Consider the following 25,856-nt stretch of genomic DNA (forward strand, 5'->3'; position numbering starts at 1 on the left):
GAGGGCAGTGCTTGCAGGTTCACCACCTGATCGCGAAAGGCCGTGGTGGGAACCTTGGGCACATATCCAGGCCGGGGTCTCAGGACAACGTGAGAGTAGGCCGGCCCGAACACAAGGCACTCTTCGCTCACCGCAAATGCTTGGAGGAAGTGAGCGCGGTCAGGAGCGCTGTCTTAGCAGAAAGGAACTTAAGCTCAACTGAGTCCAGCGGCTCAAAGGGAGCCCTCTGAAGGCCAGCCAGGACAGTAGAGAGATCCTAGGAGGGCACCAGGGGTGGCCTAGGAGGATTCAACCTTCTGGCACCCCTCAGGAACCTGACGATGAGATTGTGCTTTCCCAGGGACCAGCCATCCACTGCAATCTTGATGTGCTGCGATAGCAGCCACATTCACTTTCAAGGTGGAGGGTGACAGTCTATGCTCCAACCTTTCTTGCAGGAAAGAAAGCACTACTCCAATTGTGCATCTTCGGGGGTCTTCTCGGCAAGAAGAGCACCAGTTCACAAACAGACTCCACTTCAGAGCATAGGCTTGCCTCGTCGAGGGAGCTCTAGCCTGAGTGATCGTGTTTACCACCGCCGGTGGGAGATCATTTAAGTCTGCCGCTCTGAAGTGGAGTCTGTTCGTGAACTGGTGTTCTTCTCGCCGAGAATACCCCCGAAGATGCACAATTGGAGTAGTGCTTTCTTTGGCTGCCATATGGTGCCGAGCCCCTGAGGAAGGACCTCCTTTCTGGATGTGCCAGGGAGGGGCTGTCGCGAAGACCATGAGTTCCGAAAACCAGGTCCGGGTGGGCCAGTAAGGCGCAACCAGCAAGACATGTTCCTCGTTCTCCCTGACCTTGCATAGTGTCTGTGCGAGAAGGCTCACTGTGGGAAACGCGTACCTGCGTAGAGCCAGCTGTGTGGCAGTGCATCTGTGCAGAGGGGGGCCTCGATCAGGGAGTAATACAGCTGGCAGTGGGAGGACTCTTGGGAAGCAAACAGGTCTACCTCTGCTTCCCCGAATCGACTCCAGATCAGCCGGATCGTCTCGGGATGGAGTCGCCATTCTCCGGGGAATGTGAGCAGTCGTGAGAGAGCGTCGGCTGCACGATTGAGCTTCCCCAGAATGTGGATGGCGCACAGCGACTTGAGCTGCGTCTGACTCAAGAGGAAGAGATGACGGGCGAGCTGTGACATGTTACGTGATCGAGACAGCCACAATGTGGTCCGTGCGGACCATTACGTGCTTGTCTTGCAGCAATGGCCGGAACTGCTGCAAAGTCAAATGCACTGCCAACAGCTCTAGGCAGTTGATGTGCCAAAGCAGTCGAGGCCCTGTCCAGAGCCCCGAGGCTGCCTGCCCATTGCATGCAGCACCCCAACCCATACTGGAGGCATCTGTCATGACAACGACATGCCAGGACACTTGTTCTAAGGGCACCCTGGCCCGTAGAAAGGCAAGGTCTGTCCAGGGGCTGAATAGGTGGCGACACTCTGGTGAGATGGTGCTGTGTGATGTGTGATCACCTGTGTAATGGTAACCAGTGCTGAAGTGGTCTCATATGAAGCAATCTGAGTGGCGTGACTGTGACTGCGGGTGCCATATGCCCCAGGAGCCTCTGAAAGTGTTTCAGAGATACCACGTTCCTGCCTCTGAAGGAACTCAGGCAGTTCAGCACTGACTGGGCGCGCTCGTTGGTGAGACGCGCTGTCATAGTCACAAAGTCTAACTCCATACCGAGAAAAGAGATCTTCTGCACGGGGGAGAGTTTGCTCTTTTCCCAGTTGACCTGAAGCCCCAACTGGCTGAGGTGCCGGAGCACCAGGTCCCTGTGATCGCACAACTGCTCTCGTGACCGGGCTATGATGAGCCAGTCGTCGAGGTAGTTGAGGATCCTGATGCCCACTTCTCATAACGAGGCAAGGGCGACCTCCATAAAGACACGGGGGGACAGGGATAGCCCAAAGGGGAGGACCCTGTACTGACATGCCCGACCCTCGAACGCAAAGGGAACGGCCTGTGTCAAGGATGAATCGAGACATGAAAGTAAGCGTCCTTCAGGTCGACCGCTGCAAACCAATCCTAGGGCTGGATGCATCTGATGATGTGCTTCTGCGTCAACATCTTGAATGGGAGCTTGTGAAGGACCCGATTCAAGACTCGCAGATCCAGGATTGGCCAAAGGCCACCGCCGTTCTTGGGCACGATGAAGTAAGGGCTGTAAAACCCTGTAACCCTGTAAATCCCTCAAGCTGCCACCGAAGTCTCGAGAACGCCGCTGAACCTGGGGGTTCACCTGGTGAACTGAATCGCGTAGCCGAGTCGAATTGTCCGAATGAGCCAGCGGGACAGGTTGGGCAGCGCGAGCCAAGCTTCCAAGCGGCACCAAAGGGACAATCGACGCACCCGCGGTGGTGCAGCGGTGGGAAGTCGTGCTGGATGGCACAGAAGGCATCGCGTCCTGGCTCATCACAGCAGGACTCCCCGTGTCCCCGGAGGGAGAGGCAGCGTGTTTCTGAGCCGGGATCTCTTGGCTGCTGGCGATAGGGGGTATCGTGGGCGAGAGTGAGGGAGCAGCGCGTCGCTCACTGTCAACCCACGAGCCTGATAACCCGGAGGAAAAGGAAACTGCTCTTTTTTCGAGAATGTGGGTACCGCTGGTCATTGGACCAGTGGTGGAACAGAAACAAAACGGAACAAAAGGTTCTAAAAGAAAAGGCTTTTGTGTGCAATATTTGACATGGCGTGCACATCTCCAGCCCGATACTCACAGCTGCCCGGGAAAGCACGGCCGTCACTTCCAGGTCCGATCCCGAGTGATTTCGCTGGCCCGGCTCGTGACGGTCCTAGCATTTCATTCGCTGCGCCGCTGGAGGATCGGATGTTGATCTTCATCCTAGGAGGATGATAGCCCATCCCCCGATGCTGCGATTGACATCCGATCCTCCGGCGGCGCACGGAATTAAATGCTGGGACCGTCACGAGCCGGGCCAGAGAAATCACTCGGGAGCTGCACGGGACATTTGCTGCGGGAGGAGTGAGAGGTCCGTGGGGACGTGCCTGGCGGAGAAGCTCTCACTGTGACCCTCAGATCTCCCAGAGCTGTAGCCGGCGGTCCCCTGCTCGTGACAGGGAAACCGGGACGGGTAGAGACAGAGGGTAGCGCTTCGTTCCCCATAAGGAGAGAGAGGCGAGATCGCAACGAAGCCATGCTCATACGCTCGCAATGAACGCATGAGTCATCCACGAATGTAGCTTCAGCTTAAGGTCTGTCCAGACACTGAAGGCAACGCTCGTGGCCATCAACAGAGGACAGGTAATGACCGCAATCAAGAGAACACGGACGGAACGGCATCTTTAAAAAGACGCGAGCCGTCCGTGATGAGAAACTGCTCTTTTAGTTGAAGCACCCAGGGGAATCGTTGAATCAACAGGGACACCGCTGTTTGTGCCGTCATGCCAACCAGGAACAGCTTATTTCTTCCAGTCAGATCAGAAAGGCTTTGTGGAGAAGAAATAATTCACCCACTTGTCTCCGAAGCAAAAATCTGATGAGTGGATGCACCTGTCGCCTATTTATACCCGTATGCACGTGGAGTGGCTCAGGTATGCAAAATCCACTAGCCAAAATTAATTGCCGTTTTCTCTTAAAGTCACAGAGAATTGGGGCTTTCAAGTAAACCCCCTATCTCGTCACGACATAACTTGTAGTATTGACCAATAAGGAACTACAACTTCAGTCAACTCTCAAATTACCACGAAGAACCTTGTTTATTATGGTTAACTAAAACTAAATCTAAATATATATATATATATATATATATATATATATATGGCGTATATGTATATTTTTTTTTTATCTAATTCCCAAGGCAATTAGTTCAACTTGTACTAAAATAACTAAAATTAAAACTGTATAGACATATTAATAATACTAAAAAATGGAAAAACACACAATAGAATTACTAAAACTTTAACTAAAATTAAAATGAAAATGGAAAATATTGAAACAAAAAGCAAATTAATAAATTGATAAAATTCATCAAAAACTATAACTCAGCGATATTAAAATAGCACTGGGAAAAACTAGTTTCATAAGTTTTGGCTTATTTATGTGGCTCATATATGTTCTGGATTGGTGTGCAGGATTTCTGAGATCACTTTGGAGGTGGCTGAGGTGGGGACGCCCTCGCAGGACAGTGAAATCGCCCATCAGATTGAGAAATGTGACTGTCCTCTGGGATACGCCGGTCTCTCCTGTGAGGTAATGGCTTTTGTGTGCAATATTTGACATGGCAGAGCTGTTAAGTGCTGGAAGGTTGTGATAAGATGTGTAAAATGTTATACATTTATTACCCAACTCTCTGTTGGTCAGATCTTATAGCATAATGTTGGTCAGATAATATAGTGTAATCTCAAGCAAACGTCATAATAAAAATACTAAGGACACACATTTTCATATGTTTTATATTCATTACATTGTACGGCTGAGATTGAACTCAATCTGTTGTTCATAACATTACAAAAAGCAACTCTGAAAAGTCCCAGCAAAGTAATGCAGTTTCCAAATAGATTTAACGTGACATCCTTGTCACAATAATGAAGCCGCTTTGAGCAGTGCTGACATGCCCTTTCATAACAGGGCTCTAGAAACACAGCAGCTCTGGAAAACTGGCCGAGTGTGGAGAGACGAACAGCTGGGTGTATCGCTGCACACCGCTCATCATTACAGCAAGTGTTTCTGCTTCTCAGACTGTTAATGTGTTAAAGTGCTCTCTCGCTGCCAGTCTCCACCCACAAAGCGCTCGTGTGAGATCTTTAACAAGCTCAAGTGTGCGAGACTCCGATTACAGATCAGCGAGTGTCAGTTGTTCACATTCAGGCTGGACGAGGCCACGTGGAGACAGATGGCCCTAACTCTGAAACGCTCCATACTGTGCTTAATAAAGTATTTTTAAACAGGCGTTTAGCAAGTTCACCCTGAACAGATGGTGTACTAAATTGATGCGATTAATTTTTAAGAGCGAGGGTGAGAGGGAGTGTTGCTATGGTTTCAGCGGAGGACTATTTTTTCCCCCGTATGAACGTTAGCTGGTCTACGGTGTAACAATTTTCAGTGTGGATTTGCAGCACGTTCCTGCTTACTAGTTTAATAACAATTATTATGTGTGTCTGCAATTTGCAATTTGAGAGTTGTCTGATATATTTACACATTAACTGTAGTAGTGTCATATCCAAACGCCACAGCACTATGCTAACACATGTGCTGCAGAATGAACAAATTGTACAGATTTGTGTTTTACTATTTGCTATAATATCTATGAGTCTATGTTGTCTCCATTGTCAGGTTTTGAAAGCACATAAAGTTCACCAGAAACACATTTAACTGATAATGTTTTATTTTACTATAAAATGCAACATACAGTAAAGTGTAGAGTAATTCTGATCCTAACTTGCACTCAATAAGAGCTAATTACTAACCTTATGTACTGTACATATAATGTCTATACTAAAACTATAGCAACTGTAACACCACCATCACCACTTTTTGACTTTCCAACACAAACAACAGACCAAAACTCATTAATTTCCAATGGTGAGCAGTACGGGAGCTGTGTAAAGTTCTGACTGTATGTATATGCAAATAATTTTGGATCCGGTCTGAGCTTCAGACATGTTGAAATATTCAAATATTGGCAGCTAGACCATGTGACACCTCCTGATGTGATATATCCTAAACAAAACTATAAGCACGAGCTGAGAATTACCAATATTTATGCACTAAAATGTTATTCTTTACTATGCTTTACCTTCAAATGTATTGGCCATCATTTGTTTTGTGTGGAAATATTCAGACAGTTATTATTCATTAATTTTACCATCGTAAATAAGCAGAGGGTAAAGACCAGTTAGAAAGGTCTGTGTGACTGCCACTAGGGGACGTGGTATTTGTACACAAATTGGAGATGGCTAAAAAGGTGGCTAAAAGATTATAGTGTTAATATAATTAGTGTGTATGAGTACTTTTTACTTTAAAATTAGTGTTGTTTACTTTCTTTTAAAAGAAAGTAAAAGCCCAAATGCCCTTCAAAGGGACACTATGAAAACAGAACTATTAACACTATAATCCAACAATGCCATGCAACATGGCCATTTATATAATCATTTGTTGTATTATGAAAGAAAATTACCTAGTCTGCATTAGGGTATGTTTACACAACAACTTTATATTAAAAATGGAAAAGTTTTTCTTTGCGTTTTTAAAGATTTTTACATAAAAATGACAACGTTGTCAAAATGCTCCCTGTTCACACAGATCAGCGAAAGTGTCTAAAAGTGCTTTATTATTCATGCTAGGCCAGTAATTGGCGATGTCTCTTTGTAAAGAAACACTATGCGCCTATGCGTTCATATAGACTAAACACGTAACATGCATGTGCATGATGTCACCATTTTAGAGATTAAATGGAGTTTCTTATTGCGATTATAGTGACCAAAATTATCATGGTTATCAATATTATCACAGTATTATTAAAGTGTGCTGGAAAGTACTCATACACACTGAAATAATTTCACCAAGTTTTATGTTGAAAAACAACAAATACAGTTAGCAGCACTATGCACTTTTGTGTGTGTGTGTGTGTGTGTGTGTGTGTGTGTTTGTATGTATGTATTAGTGCTTTCAAACGATTAATCATGATTAATCGCATCCAAAATAAAAGTTTTTGTTTACATAATATATGTGTGCATACTGTGTATATTTATTATGTATATATAAATACAAACACATGCATGTATATATTTAAGAAAAATATGTTATGTTTATATATTAAATATATTTATATATAATATAAAATATAAAAATATAAATATCTAAATGTATATACATGTAAATATTTTCAAAATATATAATGTATGTGTGTGCATTTATATATACATAATAAATATGCACAGTACACATACATATAGTACACAGCTTTTATTGCGATTAATCATTTGACAGGACTAGTGTATATATATATATATATATATATGTGTGTGTGTGTGTGTGTGTATATACAGTACATACATATACGTATACACACACACGCACGCACACAACATAACATGTTATCTACTAACATGTACTACATATTCAAATAAAGTTTTATAAAATGATAAACCTCACATTTCAGTCTTTATTTGTAAAAAAGGATGTCAAAATGATAAATTATAGGCATTTTTTCTGCTTCGTAAATAATTATAAATAGGCTACCTTGCTATTCAAAGTGTTGAGATTTTTAGAATGCACATTAGCTTGTTTTCCATCTACCGGTTAGGATTTACAACAAAAAATTGGTCCAATTTTTGCATTGGTCTGAACACAAACTCCAGACAGACTGAATGAAAATGTAACTCCACTATCTGACAGCAGGTGGCGCTTATGAATAGCAGAAATAGAGCGGCTTTCACGGTAAACACTGTACACAAAGCAGCGCTGCGCTTATAAACATTACTTTATTAGACGTTACATGGAGGAAAGATGAAAAACAAATGCCATCGACACTTTTCTGAAGACAGTCGGTTGTCCCTTATGTATTCATAGAATTAATTAATTCATACATTCTTTCATAGAATTTCTTTCAGCACTCTGTCTTGCGTTATGTTTTCACACAAAAACAAACCTACACTGTTGTGCCTGCGTGAGACTCTTACTAACTTTGCTTAACTCTGAGCAGTATTTACCTCGAGTTTTTCAAATCGCGGTAATCAAATACGGTTTTAATAATGCTTAAAAAATGAAATGGTAATACTAACTGTCAGGACTTTTTATTGTGGTTTATCATCAAACTGGTCATAGGCCTATCCCTACACAGTTTTCACAAATTTACGTTTTTGTAGTTTATACTGAGACAGTAACAGTATCGTTTTCAAAAACTTGCACTTTGAAACCTATTTTCGAAAGTTTGTGTTTTCAGGCAACCAAAACGCAATTGTCGTGTAAATTAATGACCAAAGCACATAAAAGTTTTCCATTTAGTTGAAAACAGTGTTGTGTAAACACCCCCTTAGTGTCACATTAATATGATGAATATATGATTTTATTGTGAGAGGTTGCGGTAAGATCCTGCTGATGTAGTACGGTGTGTGCGTGCGAGTAACTATATGTCTGCTGTAGGAATGTGCGGCTGGGTTCTACAGGCTCTCTGTTCATGCCGGTGGGGCCGCGTCCAGAGTGGGATTTGGCACCTGTGTCCGGTGCCAGTGCAATGGACACAGTGACTCGTGCGATCCTAAAACAGCCGTCTGCCAGGTACGTACACCCTTAATGAAAGCGTTTGTGAGCTGCATTACTCTGATTGGACCATGTCCTTCCTGATTGTATTGGCTTGAGTGAGTGTCTCCCATTGGTGGAGAGTTGAAGTAGCATTGCACTCAGAATATCTCAGCAATGGTATCACTAGCTATGTTTCCATCACCCTATTTTAATGCGCATTTTGAAGTATTGCATGAGAAACGAGTGATGGAAACACCAAATTTTGAATAAAAATCCCTTAATTCGCAAAAAAATGTTTTTACACTCGCTTGAGGTGGTTTCTGACTTGTGCGAAAAAGGGTTGATGAGAATAATGGGAGATGGAAATGCATTTTGCGAATAAATTCCTCCAAGTGACTTTGCGCTATGGGACGGTAAATCCTGACTAACCAGCGGACCGATCTCATTCCACAGCGTCTGAAATGTTATGGTCATTCTGAAATCCCTGAGCAAAGTCTGTCATCAAAGTATTTCTGTATAATTGCCTCCCAGAAATGTCTTACACGACTTCGTTCCCAAACAGCAGCATCCACCTCCAAAAGCAGTGACCGCATTCATTGTGTTTCGTCTGCTCGCTCTGAGGCGCAAGTAATTTATTATATATGAAAATTATCTTTTCTTAGTGATTTATAGTGCCAGTTTATCAGGAAGTGACGATTTTGTTCTCTTTGACTCGTTGGATGGAAACGATGCTTGTTCGCAAATGTTTTATGCGATATTCCAGTTTTGCGCATAAGTTAAATTTGTAACTTTGGATGGAAACCCGGCTAATGAACTATTATCCAATATCCATTTTCCAACTAAATGGTGCTGGAGCCAGTTTTCAGCCAGGGTGTCTTTGAACCGCTCTCAGAACTGGCTTGCATTTCCAGGCCAAGTGATGACAAAAGAGCTGCCCAGAACCTGCTTTTCTGCAGTGGAAATGTAGATTGGGCCAGACTGGATCCAGCACCGCATTAGTGGAAAAGAGATACAAGTAAAGCACATTAGAAGAATCAGGTCCGTTGAGTCCATTAGTCCAGTGCAAAGTGGACATGCAATCAAATAGTTCTCCAAACAGCTTTTCCAGAGTTGTGCATCGAACAGTCAACCCTCTGCCTTTTTTTTAGCAATATAATTTGCATTTTATGGGTTTTCGCAAATTGAAAATGGTAAACGAGTGTGTAGGGGGGTAATTTGAGTAATTGAGCTACACAGGAAGTTAATGAAAGTTTCAAAGCGACACGGCCCAGTAAAGCGCAACTTCAGCAGTCTGATTACACTCCATTCTGAAAGCTGCCGCTCCTCTGTGCCTCTTTCTCTCTGTTTTTCCTCTCATTCTTGGTGTGTGACTTGGGCAACTGGAGAAATGCAAATCTTTAACTGGGGCCAGCTTTCTGTTCATAATGTTGCATTTTAACAAGATTAAGAGAGAGCTTTATGTTTTCGTTGAAAAGCTGCATTTGTATCGATTCTGTCTGTAATGAAATTAAGCTGTCGTCTTGTTGCAACATTACGCATCTTTTGTCTTACCAGTGTGATTACATGCCGTAACTCGGGCTGTCAATCAAGCAACGATTTAAATTTAAACCAGATGCACTGCAATTCATTGCATAAATCGATATTTGCTGTCCCAAAATGAAAATGACTCACAGACATCATCATGCATTATTTTAAAGGAAAAATTAAGCACAGATATGAAACACAGTGTCATGTTATGTGTAATTAAACTTAAAAAGTGAGTATCAAACCCTGCATTCTGCTGCATTCTGTTGCACTCTGTCCAGCTGTTTCTGTAAGATTGTGAGCTTTGCATTCATTCTGCGCCGTCTGCTCTCAGTAAATCTGTTTTCACTGACTGCAGACTGAAAAAAGACAATTATCTATTATGGAATTGTTTCAAAGCAGTTTTACAGAGAGTTGTATAAGTCAAATGTGTTAGTGCTTTAGCATGGAGCAGTTTTAGGGCTGGATGATATGATGAACAATGATACAAGTGATCCTACAGACTTAGATTTAGCTGTATTTATAGTGTTGTCTAGCACATGTATCAGTGCAGCAGTGAAGATGAAGATATTTAAATATTGGCTGGTTTTGTTCAAAGCAAGGGTAAGCGATTCTCAAAAAAGATGAATGAAAATAAGATCAGATGTCACAGATGAAAAGTCATAAGGGATGGTTAAGGCATTGAAACAATTCTCAGAAAACACTGATAAAGATACAATCTGTTGTCTTAAGTGAAAACTAGATGCTTATCAAAGAGTCTGATGTGAGTTTAATATTTTGCAACATCTTTAATTAGAAGTCATTTATGTGTTAAGAAATATAGGATATGACTTTCATTTTACTTAGTAGCATCTCTGATTTTAGACTGAATTATTATAACATGGTGGCATTACTTACTGTGAGCTGTTAGAAAGTCAACACATAATTATTTAATTGTGCAGTAAACATGGTTTAATTGTGTTTATTACTGTTTTTAAATGATTAATCATGCTAAATGCATCAAATTGGCAGCTGTAGTTATAACAGTATTATTACATGTTATAAAGCTTTATGTGTGTGTTTATGCTGTTTTGTTCTACTAGAATTGTCAACATAACACAGTTGGTGATAAGTGTGAGCAATGTGCGGCAGGGTTTTACGGCGTAGTGCGTGGCTTTCCCGACGACTGCAAACCCTGTGCTTGTCCACTCCTCAACCTGGAGAACAAGTATGTGACACACACACACACACACAAACACAAACACACACACACAAACACACTCTGACACACAAACACACACACACATACAAACACACTGACACACACACAAACTCACTCCGACACACACACACACACACTCTGACACACAAACACACACACACACAAACACACTCTGACACACAAACACACACTCACACACACACGCACTCTCAAACACACACACACGCACACACACACACACACACTCTGACACACACACACAAACACAGACACACACACACACAAAGTCTAACTTTCGCAGTGTTTCTCTCAGCTTTAGTCCCACCTGTCAGACGGAGGGTTTTAATGACCGCTGCACCGCCTGTCCTGAAGGCTATGAGGGAAAACACTGTGAAAGGTGAAAACATATTTCTAAATGATGTAAAACAAGTCATTACTTACATAGCCGAATCTGTCAATAAAGTGTTGAAAATGAGCGTGCAGTGTTGAATGAGAGTCAAATCTTAGTAATTTTTACCAGAGGCCTGATAATGTGATTGCACTCTGTGCAGGTGCGCTGCTGGTTTCCACGGTAACCCGAGCGTGTTGGGCGGCCGGTGCGAGGAGTGTAAGTGCGATGCTTACGGTGCATTTCCCTCCGCGTGTGATCCGCGCTCCGGACAGTGCCGGTGCCGTCCCGGAGCCAGCGGCCTGAAGTGTGACCAGTGCATGGAGAGGCATGTGTGTGGCCCTCAGGGCATCGTGTGTACGTATGACACAAAACATGAGCCACTCTTTGACCCTGAGCCTTCCCTTGACATGTGCTGGCAAAATGAGTCACAATGAGCACATTTTCAAAAATTAGTTTTTGAAGTTTTCAATTAAAAGACCTTCAAAATGATATATGTGACCCTGGAGCACAAAAGCAGTCATAAGTAGCATGGTTATATTTGTAGCAATAGCCAACAATACATTGTATGGGTCAAAATGATCAACCATAAATCATTAGGACATTAAGTAAAGATCACGTTCCATGAAGATATTTTGTAAATTTCCTACCGCAAATATATCAAAACTTAATTTTTGATTAGTAATATGCATTGCTAAGGACTTAATTTGGACAACTTTAAAGATGATTTTCTTAATATTTAGATTTTTTGCACCCTAAGATTCCAGATTTTCATATAGTTGTATCTCAGCCAAATATTGTCCTATCCTAACAAACCATACATCAATGGAAAGCTTATGGTAACACTTTATTTTAAGGTGTCCTTGTTACACACGTTACATGTACTTACTATTATAATAACAATAAATTATGCATAATTACATGCAAGCAACCCTAATAATAACCCTAACCATACAGTAAGTGTATGTAGTTCATTAATATCACTCAGTACTTAAATGCATAATTACAGTGTAACAAGGACACCTTAAAATAAAGTGTAACCAAGCTTATTTATTCAGCTTTCAGCTGATGTGTAAATCTCAATTTCAAAAAATGTACCCTTATGACTGGTTTTGTGCTCCAGGGTCACGTATGAGTTGTTGGAATTGGACAAAAAATGACTGAGCTACAGCCGTTTGAAGTCGATAGAGTACTACAAAAGCAGTTCAATCAAGTGATTCCCTCTTTTCTTTTATTGTTAGACTAACATTAATGAGACAGACAGCCTATTAAGACCTACTATTTTGCACAGATCTAATATAATGTTACACATCAGCTGTTTTCCCTAACAGTTCCCCAAATGTTCACTTAAGACACAACTGATTATGTTTGCATGAATACAAAATCGAAATGTTTCCCTTTTTTTCTTTTTTTTTTTTGCCTGTAGTTCAAAATTAGACCCTGTGCATTCCGACTCATTTTGCCAGCACGGGTCACATATGATTAACTAAGTTAGGTCGATCTGATTTATTCCTCTGTGTCTTTGTTTCTTCTGCCATAAACAGCCACTAATAACAGAGAAGAGATGCAGCCAAAACAAACAACATTTTAATTAGACATGCTCAGATTTTCCCCTCACAAAATTACTGTTTACTTTTCGTATAATTGTTGACTGATCATTTTCTCAGCTTGGAGAGATCAGATTGCATTGCTGCGCTAGACACCTGCTCCTCACCACGCGGTTTGAAATCATGTCTTTTAGCAGTTATGTGTTTTATCGTAATTGTATTGGTTGACTGGGCAGATTGGGTAATAATGCATGTGTTTGTCTGTGTATGTGTGATGTGTGATGTGTGTTGCTTCATAATCCAGCATCAAATGTATCAGGGATGTCATTTTTTTAATGGATTTTTGTGTTTTCCATCCTGAGAAGCATGACCAGCGTGACTACATTAGTGTAGTAATTTATTGATCCGTAAAATAAGAAAATAAATAATAATAATAATTATTATTTATCTTATGCATTTAAAATAATTACTGTACAATATAATTAACTGTACAAACTATGTTGTTGCAATAGTAATATATTCTTATGTTAATTTATTTTGTTTTTTTCATAATTTAAATAATTATTATTTTTCTGTGTGTGCACATTTGTGTGAGATGATGATTAATGATATTATTGATTATTGATACTGATTTTTTTTTTTTATGAGTTTATTTATTTCACTGTACAATAGTAGTTCAATATAGTTTTTCAATAAAATCTTTAGGACTCAATAAAATCTGATTTATACAAAATAATAAAATAAAAAGTATAAAAATGTATAATATAATATAATATAATATAATATAATAAATAACATAATATAATATAATATAATATAATATAATATAATATAATATAATATAATATAATATAATATATAAAAAACCTTTAATAATCATAATAATAAAAACGTAATACAACTCAAACAACTTGACTATATTAGAGTACATACAGTTTTAAAAGTATGACCGCAGGACATTAAACTTGTTAGCATTAGATTTATGAGGTAAAATGACTTGGAAATATTCGGTCGGTGTAGCACAAATCATGTAAAGCCAGTAATATGTGCAGAATATGAATATGCACAGAATATGTGCAAAGGCTGGTTACACCACTTACCTTGTGGTTATCAGCCGTCTCTACTAATCTGACTCTTATAACTTATTTTCCTTCAAGTTTATCCTGGTTCCCTTAGACTGTCATTGTTAATGCATTAAGCTATATGCAATTTATTTTACCCTGAGGAATGAGTGAAAATATTTTGTTTAATATGGAGGCACCACCCTGCTGTAAAGATTGATAATTGAGATTTGGCTTTCATGAACTCTTCAGTGCAGCGCTTTTCCTTCCAGGTCTTTCCGCACCTTTACTCGTTCCGTCTTTTGCGTGAAAAGGCATCTTCACAGGAAGTCTTAATAGCTCTATTTTTTCAAGAGGTTAAATTGAGCGGCGTTTTGCGTCCGCGGCGAAAGCTACGCGCCTGTCGGTGTCTTTTTTCCTCCCGCTATCGCTTGTAGCATGTCAAACACTCATAATGGGCTGCCAGGAGCTGTTTCACACTCTCTGTTAAATTTCACGCTTGAGCAGTCCTGCTCCCCTGAGTTTCCACCTCGCTCACGTTTAATCTAGAGAGAGAGAAGTGCTCGGGGACACGGCTCTCCCTCCGAGCAGGTGATGGAGATGATGGAGGGATGCTGGATGAGTGCTGTTGTGATAGCAGAGGAAGAGAGACAAAAGAGGCCAGGAACATTCGTTACCAGCATTCTTGCCCCAGGACCTGTCCATCCTTGGCCCTATTCACAAGCACTCATCCTGTACATATGCCTGATCAAATATGACTGCTCTACAAACAGTGTTGGGCAAGTTACTCTGAAAATGTGATTAAATTACTGATTACTGATTACTCCTTTTAAAAGTAATCACGTTACTGTTCTGATTACTTTATTTCAAAAGTAATTAGTCGCATTATTTTTTTCTGTGGCTACATCCATGAAATGTACATGAAATCCCAGCATAAAAGCTCCTGATAAATATTTGTTATTACTCGACAGTGCGTGTGCTACACCCTTTTTACAATCTCTAAATGATAAAACACTGCATTCTGTCAGCAATGTAACGCGGCAGTAACGTATAGAGACCTCGGCTTGTAACTATACTCTAATTACTATTTTGAAAATGATAATGCGTTAAATTACACCGTTACTAAAAAAGTAATCAAATTACAGTAATGCGTTACTGCCCAACACTGTCTACAAGTATGTGCACTCCTTTTTATTTTGCACTTGAGTAAACGTACAACTAGTGTAGCTCAAGTGTGTAATTCCTATGTGACTAAGGCCTCAAAATAGGGCTGCAAGAATAATGACTGGTTTACTGAACACTCCCCCCTTCTGTCAATCAATCAGATAGCTCCGCCCCAAACTTTTTTTTTCAGTTATTGTTATTATTATCTTATTATTATTTTTTTACTAGTTTGTATTCTGTATTTTCTGTTTTCCTATTAATTTTAGTTAATTTTAGTCATTTTGTTGTGTTTTGTTATTTTTATTAGTTATTTTTGAATTAGTTAAGGTTTTGTTAGCTGTTTTTTTAAGTATGTTTTTATTATTATTATTTATTTTTGTATTTTTTCAGTTTTAGTTTTAGATATTTTAGTACATCAAGTTAAACTAAATGAAAATGAGAAATGTAGCTTTGGCACCTAGCTGAAATAAAACGCTTAAGTGTTTTATATTTTATTTTATTTCAGTTAACATTTCAAATAACAAAACTGTGTTTTATGGTTTAGTTTTAGTTAATAACCCTGATGAAAAGAACTGGCTTTGACTTTTTTGTTTGTTTTGTTTAGTTTTTTGTTTTTTGTTTTTTTGTGTTTTGTGTTTTGTGTTTTGGTTTGGTTTGTTTTGTGTTTAGTGTTGTTTGTTTTGTTTTGTTTTGTTCTTTCACTAATCACATGTCATTATTATTCATTTTGCCCTGAAATAATGCAGAACAGTGTGTTTGTAGATAGTGGAGTAAAAGTAACATTTTGTCAGGATGGAAATACTCTGATACTCTGAGTTAAAAATACTTTGTTACTGTCCACTAATGTTCACATGTACTGTTTACTGTCTGCCCTGAGGCTGGTGCCTGACCTTTGACCCTTGACCTTGAGCATGCATATGCGTATCTGAGGGTTGTTGTTTTTTTCCGTGTGACCTTGTAAGGATGTGTGCAGTGTGTTGTAGTGCTGCCTGTGGGGTGTGTGTGCATGTGTTACTATATGAGTCTGATGTGTTGCCATGTGTTCAATTTTCTGTGTGTGTGTGTGTGTGTGTGTGTGTGTGTGTGTGTGTGTGTGTGTTCTGGTATTCATCACATTGTGGGGACATGAGTCTGTTTACACAGTCACGTCATGGGGACCTCTTGCGTTGTGGGGACCAAAAGTCAGGTCCCCATAAGGGAAAGCCATATAAATGACTAGAGGAGCTGTTGCGAAGGTGCTGGGTGGAGTTTCAGCGTTGGCTCATAACACACGTTTATCCATGAATGTGTGAGTGTGAAGTGTGTGTGTGTGTGTGTTCAGCGTGTGACGACGACTGCGCGGGACTCTTGATTCGAGACATGGATCGTCTGCTGCATTTGATTGGCAGCGTTAATCTCACTCTGCCCCTCCCCCTGCCGTATAAAGTGCTGTATCGATATGAGAACATGACGGAGGAGTTGAAGGTGAGCACTAATTTACAGGATGTGTTATTAAATTCAGAGATGATCAATCAGATTCATAAATTCAATAGCAAAATGGATTGCTGCTGAATAGGCCAGTGATAGAATGATATGAAATACAGGAACAGTGAACTGACTAGTAGTCACTTGCTGTATAATTAATGATTTACACAACACAGTAATTTCATCCAATTATCTTCATTTGAGGACTTTTCTCTGCAGAAAGAGATATTTGCAATTAATTGTGATGAATTAATCTGCACATCATGTTATTGAGTTAAAACCTTTTAATCAACTGACAGTCCTAATTTTTTAGATTTCATTTAAAAAATACACATGAAAAAACTGCGCAAAAATGTCTGTAAAATGTTTTCTGGTGCAACATTGATTGGTTGCATGCTCCACCTTAATACCCAGGTGAAAAAAAAGTACATTTCTATTATGTACTTAAAGTGCTCTATGTTGCGCACTAATTTTGTACTTAATATACTAAAAATGATTCTTTAGTACTTCTTAAGATAAACTTAAGATCATCTAAGTGTACTCAATTGTGCTATTTTGGGACACCGTGAATATGAACTAAAATGCACTTTACTATCTCTGTATTTAAAAAATGTGTTTAGTTACCACTTGTAGTACACTTGAACCATCTTTCATACACTAGTACACTCAAGTGTACTACAAGCGGTGACTAAGTACATTTTTTAAATACAGAGATGGTATGTTAAAAGCACAGTTTAGTTCATATTCACGGTGTCCCAAAATAGCACAGTTGAGTACACTTAGATGATCTTTAGTTTATCTCAATAAGAATCATTTTTAGTATAGTAAGTAAAAAATTAGTGTGCAAAAATAGAGTACTTTAAGTATATTATAGAAATGTACTTTTTTCACCTGGGTCGTGACACAGAGAAGCTGAAAAAGAGTTAAAGTCAGCACTAGAAAGTAAAGTATAAAGTCTTGAACACAGACACTATAGCAGTAATTGTGCTGTACTTGAAGTTGAAGCTCCGGTAAGACAGCAGGTTCATTTGGAGAAGCTCTAATTACGTCAAATGGACTCATCTGCTGCGAATTAGCATCTATATTTGAGTTGTTTACAATATAGTTTTCCACGTATAGTTTGCAATCACGTTCATGATTGAGTGATGTCAAATGAGGCCTGTAATGTGAGTGTGAGTGTGAGTGTGAGTGTGTCTGTGTCGGTCAGTGGTGTGTTGATGGCAGTGACGTATGTTTGCAGCACATGCTGTCCCCTCAGAGAGCCCCGGCGAGACTGCTGCAGCTGGCCCACAGTAACCTGGGCAGTCTGGTCACTGAGATGGACGAGCTGCTCAGCAGGGTGAGTCTCTCACACCGTAAACATCTGAGCCTGTATTCACAAAACATCTTAAGGCTAAAAGTAGCTCATAACTCGCCGATTTAGGAGAAAATCTTAAAAGGGGCCTGTCAGTCCTAAATTTAGGACTCCTAGAGTATTTCACAAAGCGTTGTAGCGCTAAAACTAGCTCATAAATCTGTGAAACGTTAGGAGCAATGAAGAGGACTCATAAGTCACTAAGACCAAGCCAAAAACTATCCTTAAATGGCTGTTGCTGGCAGTTTGATTTTGGAGGTTATCCCAACTCCAGATTTTCCTTTGATTATATCCTTGTTTTCATGAATCAGCTCGGCAAGAAGTAACAGCTGTGCTTGCGTCCAGTTTGGTTTTCTTTTACGTTTGCATGTCTTACTATCAGCTGTGATTATTCTACTCTGTTAATTAAAAGGCTGTTTATATGCATATCCGCTAATTGTTTACGAGGAGCATACATGTAAGAGGCTGACAGTTAGCTGAACATATACTTGTTTAATTAGTGACTCTTAGCCTGCATTTTAAAATCTTAATGTGGGAACATAATATCGCGCTCTGCAATATTTCTATGAATAAATCTCTGACAGAGACACTTTACTGCTATTTAGGAGAACTCTTAGTGGTAAGATAAAATGTTTTGTGAATACAGGCTCTGATCTATTCAGTCCTTACAGTAATGACTCCTTCACTTACCGTAAACCATCTAAATTCAGCATCAAATTTAGTGCCAGCTGAAAGTGCATGCATGCAAACATCTCCTGGTGGCCTTCGTTGAGTCTAAATGTGTGGGTTTTTTAAACATTGGTATTATTAGGAATTGAACCATGTGACTCTACATTAAGTTTTATTTATTTCACAGTAACATAAAAGAGACATTTGGGGCACAGAGTCTCTTCTGCTCATCTAGGATTCATTTATTTGGTCAAAAATACTTGTACAAATTTGAAACATTATTGCATAAGATAGCTGTTTTCTATGTGAATATAAGTTCAAATGTAATTTATTTCTGTGATCAAAGCTGTGATCATGTATTTGTGAATGTAATTTTCAGCATCATTACTCCAGTCTTCAGTGTCACATGATCTTCAGAAATCATTCTAATATACTGATTTGGTATAGTTTGCAATCACGTTCATGATTGAGTGATGTCAAATGAGGCCTGTAATGTGAGTGTGAGTGTGAGTGTGAGTGTGTCTGTGTCGGTCAGTGGTGTGTTGATGGCAGTGACGTATGTTTGCAGCACATGCTGTCCCCTCAGAGAGCCCCGGCGAGACTGCTGCAGCTGGCCCACAGTAACCTGGGCAGTCTGGTCACTGAGATGGACGAGCTGCTCAGCAGGGTGAGTCTCTCACACCGTAAACATCTGAGCCTGTATTCACAAAACATCTTAAGGCTAAAAGTAGCTCATAACTCGCCGATTTAGGAGAAAATCTTAAAAGGGGCCTGTCAGTCCTAAATTTAGGACTCCTAGAGTATTTCACAAAGCGTTGTAGCGCTAAAACTAGCTCATAAATCTGTGAAACGTTAGGAGCAATGAAGAGGACTCATAAGTCACTAAGACCAAGCCAAAAACTATCCTTAAATGGCTGTTGCTGGCAGTTTGATTTTGGAGGTTATCCCAACTCCAGATTTTCCTTTGATTATATCCTTGTTTTCATGAATCAGCTCGGCAAGAAGTAACAGCTGTGCTTGCGTCCAGTTTGGTTTTCTTTTACGTTTGCATGTCTTACTATCAGCTGTGATTATTCTACTCTGTTAATTAAAAGGCTGTTTATATGCATATCCGCTAATTGTTTACGAGGAGCATACATGTAAGAGGCTGACAGTTAGCTGAACATATACTTGTTTAATTAGTGACTCTTAGCCTGCATTTTAAAATCTTAATGTGGGAACATAATATCGCGCTCTGCAATATTTCTATGAATAAATCTCTGACAGAGACACTTTACTGCTATTTAGGAGAACTCTTAGTGGTAAGATAAAATGTTTTGTGAATACAGGCCCTGATCTATTCAGTCCTTACAGTAATGACTCCTTCACTTACCGTAAACCATCTAAATTCAGCATCAAATTTAGTGCCAGCTGAAAGTGCATGCATGCAAACATCTCCTGGTGGCCTTCGTTGAGTCTAAATGTGTGGGTTTTTTAAACATTGGTATTATTAGGAATTGAACCATGTGACTCTACATTAAGTTTTATTTATTTCACAGTAACATAAAAGAGACATTTGGGGCACAGAGTCTCTTCTGCTCATCTAGGATTCATTTATTTGGTCAAAAATACTTGTACAAATTTGAAACATTATTGCATAAGATAGCTGTTTTCTATGTGAATATAAGTTCAAATGTAATTTATTTCTGTGATCAAAGCTGTGATCATGTATTTGTGAATGTAATTTTCAGCATCATTACTCCAGTCTTCAGTGTCACATGATCTTCAGAAATCATTCTAATATACTGATTTGCTGCTCACGAAACATTTCTGATTATTATCAGTGTTGAAAACAGTTGTGCTGCCCAAATAAATAAATATATGTACATTGGAAATTGAGATACATTTTATTTTTTCTTTAAAATACTTTGGTAAAGAACAGCATTTCTTTGAAATAGCATTTTTTGTGACTTTTTTAATGTCTTTAATGTCACTGTTAATTTAATCCATGTTTTCGGAAAAAAAAAAAAGTCTTTTTTAATCTTACTTACCCCAAACTTTTGAATGGTAGTGTATCTTGGTTTCCACAAAGATATGAAGCAGCACAACTGTTTTCAACATTGATAATAATCAGAAATGTTTCTTGAGCAGCAAATCAGTATATTAGAATGATTTCTGAAGGATCATGTGGCACTGAAGACATGAGTAATGATGCTGAAAATTACATTCACAAATACATTCAAATAGAAAACAGTTATTTTAAATTGCAAGAATATTTTTATAAATAAATAAATTCACACATTTTGTTGTTGTCAGGGTTCGCTACTGTGAGGAGCGAGGAGACGTAGGAGTTACACCACACGAGAGTCTTTAATAATCCAAATCACAGGGAAAACAGGGCATGCAGGAGACACACATAGCACCAAACGCGTCCTCGCGCCGAAGAAACAACAGAAGGAGGGATGGGTGGGAACTTGGGAGGAGGTTCAGGAGGAGGACGGACACCCGGGAGGGGGCCGACAGACAGAGTCCAGGGAGGTGACGATGGAGGGAGGAGCCAAGGAGGAAACAGGAGGAGCCAGGGCGGATCAGATGGAGAGAGGAGCCAGGGAGACGACAGGAGGGACTTGGAGCATGCAGCGCCAGGTGGGACCCAGGCCACAGCCGTAATGGGGACCCACGGTGGAGCCAACGGAGGGAGGAGCCATGGTGGAGGAAGGGCTGAGAACTCCAGGGGCCGACCAACGGCGGCAGAGCAGGTGGCGGAGGAGCCCGAGGCGGAGACGGAGAGTCGATGAGCCAGGGCGACGAAGAGGATCCGGAGGGCCAAGGCAGAGCAGATGGCTCAGGCGACCGTTATGGAGGCGGGGATTCAGAAGGCCGCGGTGGAGCCGGAGCGACAGAGGACCAAGGTGGAGCTGAAGGGAAGGAGGAGCCTGACGGAGTCGGAGGGACGAGGCACAGCCGGAGGAGTGGAGTCCCGATGCGCAGAATGGTCGACGACAGACCAAGATGAAGCCGGAGGGACGAGGGAGCCCGGTGGAGCCCGTGGACTGATGGGCCATGGCGGAGAAGAGGGTGCTAGGAGCCATGGTGGAGCCGCTGGGTGGACGGGCCGAGGCGGAGCCCGGGGCTTAGAGGCTGGAGGCGGAGGCAAGAGCTTCTCCAGCCACGTCGACGATGGAGACTGGCAGACCCGCGGAGCTCGCACCGTACAGATGGTGGGCTGAGGGCGAGCAGAGGGGCTGCCAGACGACAGAGGGGGAGGAGGCAGGAGCAGGCTGGTGGGTGGGCATTTGTGAGCCTCCGGGCTTTCAGGGCTGATGTGCATTGCCCACACACACCAAATTGCGACTCCCAGCACGGGGAGCGCGACTGACAGGGGATTGACAGGTCTCCACTCGGGGACACAGTCTTTCTCTGAGCAGGACGTGGAAACAGGAGCCCTCTCTGGGCTGGACGGGGGGACAGGAGCCCTCACTGGGCTAAACTCAGGAACAGGAGCCCTCTCTGGGATTGACAGGGAAACAGGAGTCCTCTCCATGCTAAACTCAGGAACGGGAGCCCTCTCTGGGCTAATCTTAGGAACTGGAGCCCTCTCTGGGCTGGACATTGAAACAGGAGCCCTCTCTGGGCTAAACTCAGGAACGGGAGCCCTCTCTGGGCTAATCTTAGGAACTGGAGCCCTCTCTGGGCTGGACATTGAAACAGGAGCCCTCTCTGGGCTAAACTCAGGAACGGGAGCCCTCTCTGGGCTAATCTTAGGAACTGGAGCCCTCTCTGGGCTGGAAGTGGAAATGGGAGCCCTCTCTGGGCTAAACTCAGGAATGGGAGGGACAGAGGTCACTGACGGAGGAGGGAGGAGAGGGGGCAGGTCGGTATACAAGTCAATAAGGTCTCCTTCCGCTTTCCATTCACCCAGATCCATTCTCAGCTCACCCTCAGCCACAGTGCAGGGGGCAGAGCTCCTCTCTGCGCTCTCTCTGTCTGTGGTTTTCTCCCTCGTGGCGGGCGTTGTAGCCGGCTCTCGCACCTGGTCTGACGATCCGTGAGGCTCTGGCTCCGTGGCGATCCTCAGCTCTGTCGCACTCCTAGGCGATGGCTCGTTGGTTGCGACGGGCTCTGGCTCTCCGTCAGTGGTGGGCTCAGGCTCTTGCTCCGCGCAGCGGGGTGATGGTGGGCTGGGCTCTGGGTCTGGCTGTGTTCTGGATCAGGGGTAGCCGCTTTCCAGACACCAGATGATTGCCTCCCTCCAGCACAGTCCGGTGGTGTCTGGGAGGTCGACGAGGCGGTAGTAGTTGGCCCTGATCCAGAACAGGGAGTTCAGGGCAGCGTCGTCAAACGCCGTTAAAACGGCGAGCTGGCTGAACTCCACAGCATACTCCAAGAAGGGAAGGTCTTTACAGGCAAGGGAGGTAAACTTAGAGGCGAGGGGATCCATGGGTTACACAACGGAAACAAAAAACACTGTACGAAACACGGAAAACAAATGAAGGGGAAAACGCAAATAAAGTATTAGGTTCGGAGAGAATTAACCTAATTAATGAGACACACTTGAGATCAATCAAAAACAATCGGAACAGGAACAGGAAGATAACCAAATATGGGCATGTCACACACAAGGGAAAACTAGGTCAATGGGAGCACATGGGGAGCAAAACACACACAGACCGTCCATATTTCTGACAGTTGTCTACTGGTTATATAAATCATAAGACAGTTTGTATATCTTGAGCACAGTTTGAGGTCTCATTCGTATAGACTGTATTGTACATCTATGAATGCAGACATTTTTTTTATTCCTACGTTTATACTTCTACAGCAAAGTGAATGGGCATGTTTTCTGAAGCTGGGCTCCAATGGTTCTTGTGTAAATCTGTATTTTACATATAACGTCTGAATCACTCCTGTAAGACCCTGAACTTGCCGGTTTGTTTTTCAACATGAAAGAAAGCCAGAACATTAACTTGTTCATAGTCTGAAGTGTTCTGCTCATTTGTGCAGAAGGGAACCTTTCACCTTCTTCTCAACAGAAGTCCTTGATAAACTCATTATAGTTCAGCTCTAAAGCAGCTTTTTCAGAGAGCAGACGTTCAAGAGCCAGTTCAGTAGAAAACTTCTGTGCTCACAAACATTTCTGCCAAACTGGAAGTATTGCGGTTTTGCAGCATTTCTTTGAGCTTTTGCTCATGTTGGCCCCAGAGGTGTCAGATCTAATGTGTCTTGTTGTTTTTATCCTGAGGTTGGTTTCTTCTTCACACGGCTGCAGAAGAGCATGTGAGGCTGATCTGAGACTGTTCGATAAAATCTCACTGCGCTTTCATTGGGTTTTTCTCTCATGCAGACGACTAAAGTGTCTGCTGATGGGGAGCAGACGGCAGCAGATGCAGAGCGGAGCCGTAAAGGAGCCGAGGACCTGGAGCTTTACATCAAGAACACACTGCTGGCTGCTGAAGGTACCAACAAATGACAAACTGAGGAGATGGATTTGGCTGGTCCAGCTGACAGAGCTGGGTATAACTGTTAACATCTAATCTGGATTACATAATCAGATTCCCAAAATGTAGTACTTGTAAGTAAATTAAATTACATTTTAAAATACTCTGAATCAGACTACAGTTACTTTTTTATTGATTACATGATTACATATTATTCATACACTCTTAACAATAGAGGTGCTTAAAAGGTTCTTCACAGCGATGCCATAGAACAGGGGTGGCGAACTCCAGTCCTGGAGAGCCGCAGCCCTGCAGAGTTTTGGTTCCACAAAGAACCATTCAGTCAAATCATCTCTTTCTTACCTTTTTATAATCGGAAGATGTTAAAGGTTCTTTATGGAACCATTTAGACAAAAAGGTTCTTCTATGGCATTGTGAAGCACATTTATTTTTAAGAGTGTACTTTATTGACTCTCCCTAATTTCTTTTTCTTCTTTTATATGTTTCTTTCTCAAATCGCCTACTGCTTGTATATATTCAGAAAGTCCAGTTTTGTGGACATTCACACAGACATCAGTCATTAGTCAGGTGGATATAATTACACAGGATTTTGAGAGGCCACACAGCATTTGACCACTGGATTTACAAAAATCATTTCAATTTTATGAAGCGTTTTGTAGCATTATTACATGAACTACTGATGAACACAGAAAAATTGTATTTTAATTATCACTCGGAGGGTTATTTAATCATGTATTACTTTGTCTTTGGAAGACTTTTGTCCTTCAAACACATTAAAATGCACACATTCACATTATTTCTTATTTATTTCTTATGTAATGCAGGGATTCCCCGACTTTTTTTGTCATCCGAACCTCTTTCACCTAATATATTTACTTGAAGTAGCCCTGAGGTTTTAAAACATGACACGCAAAAAAAACAAATAAAATAACTAAAATATTTAATAATTTTTTAGTAAGCGTTTTATTTTTATTTTATTTTGATGGTTTTTTTTTTTTATAATTTATTTTAATTTTACTTTTTTTATTTAATTAATTATTTGCTTTTCATTTAACTCACGAACCTCCTTCGGTTCATTTTCGAACCCCAGTTTGGGAAACCTTGACGTAATGTAATATTTAATGCACTTCATGTTGTCAATAACAACAAATGGAATATATTTTCTTTTTCTTTGCATTTTTATATCAATATGGTACAAGATTATTCTATTGAAATCAATGTGATAAACAAGTTAGGTCAAAAGTAGTCTAAAAGTAATCAAAAAGTAGTCTGATTATGTTAGCTAAAATGTGTGATGTAATGAATTACGTTACTAATTACAATTTTTGTCATGTCATTTGGAATCAGTAACAGGCTACAATTTGTAAGTAATCTACCCAGCTCTGCCACCTGAAATTATGATTTTAATGAGGTTTTGATGGGATCAGTGTGATATTAGCCGAGGTTGAGGTGAAGGTTGGGTGAGGTTAGGGTGTAGTTGAGCTGCTTTATTTTGGGCTTGTGTGTGTGTGTGTGTGTGTGTGTGTGTGTGTGTGTGTGTGTGTGTGTGTGTGTGAGGCCTGATGCTTTGTAAATGAGTCTGTTTGTATCATTGTACATGGCTTTAAATGAGAAGCTGCTTTAGTTAATGAAGGTTCAGCTAACACTATGTGGTGCCTTAATTAAAAGAGACAAAATTCATTACTGGAAAAATAATCACTTAAACAGATACTCCACTCACTGACTGTGCGTGTAGTGGGAGTTGAATCCTTTAAGTCAAGTCAAGTCATATTTATTTGTATAGCGCTTTATCAGCACAACACAGC

General features: G+C 41.1%; 1 protein-coding gene across 1 annotated transcript in view; it reads left to right on the forward strand.

Annotated features, from left to right (window-relative positions):
- The window catches only part of LOC107660539 (laminin subunit alpha-2-like), a 244,459-nt gene that overhangs the window by 169,112 nt on the left and 49,491 nt on the right, over positions 1-25,856 (forward strand). The window contains 8 exon segments of the mRNA XM_016449859.1: positions 4,131-4,248; positions 8,143-8,277; positions 10,848-10,972; positions 11,280-11,363; positions 11,518-11,711; positions 16,448-16,590; positions 17,831-17,929; positions 23,937-24,048. Coding sequence (XP_016305345.1) covers positions 4,131-4,248; positions 8,143-8,277; positions 10,848-10,972; positions 11,280-11,363; positions 11,518-11,711; positions 16,448-16,590; positions 17,831-17,929; positions 23,937-24,048 — 1,010 coding nt within the window.

Source organism: Sinocyclocheilus anshuiensis, unplaced genomic scaffold (assembly GCF_001515605.1).
Source record: "Sinocyclocheilus anshuiensis isolate Anshui unplaced genomic scaffold, SAMN03320099.WGS_v1.1 scaffold659, whole genome shotgun sequence".
In the NCBI taxonomy this organism is placed as follows: Eukaryota; Metazoa; Chordata; class Actinopteri; order Cypriniformes; family Cyprinidae; genus Sinocyclocheilus; species Sinocyclocheilus anshuiensis.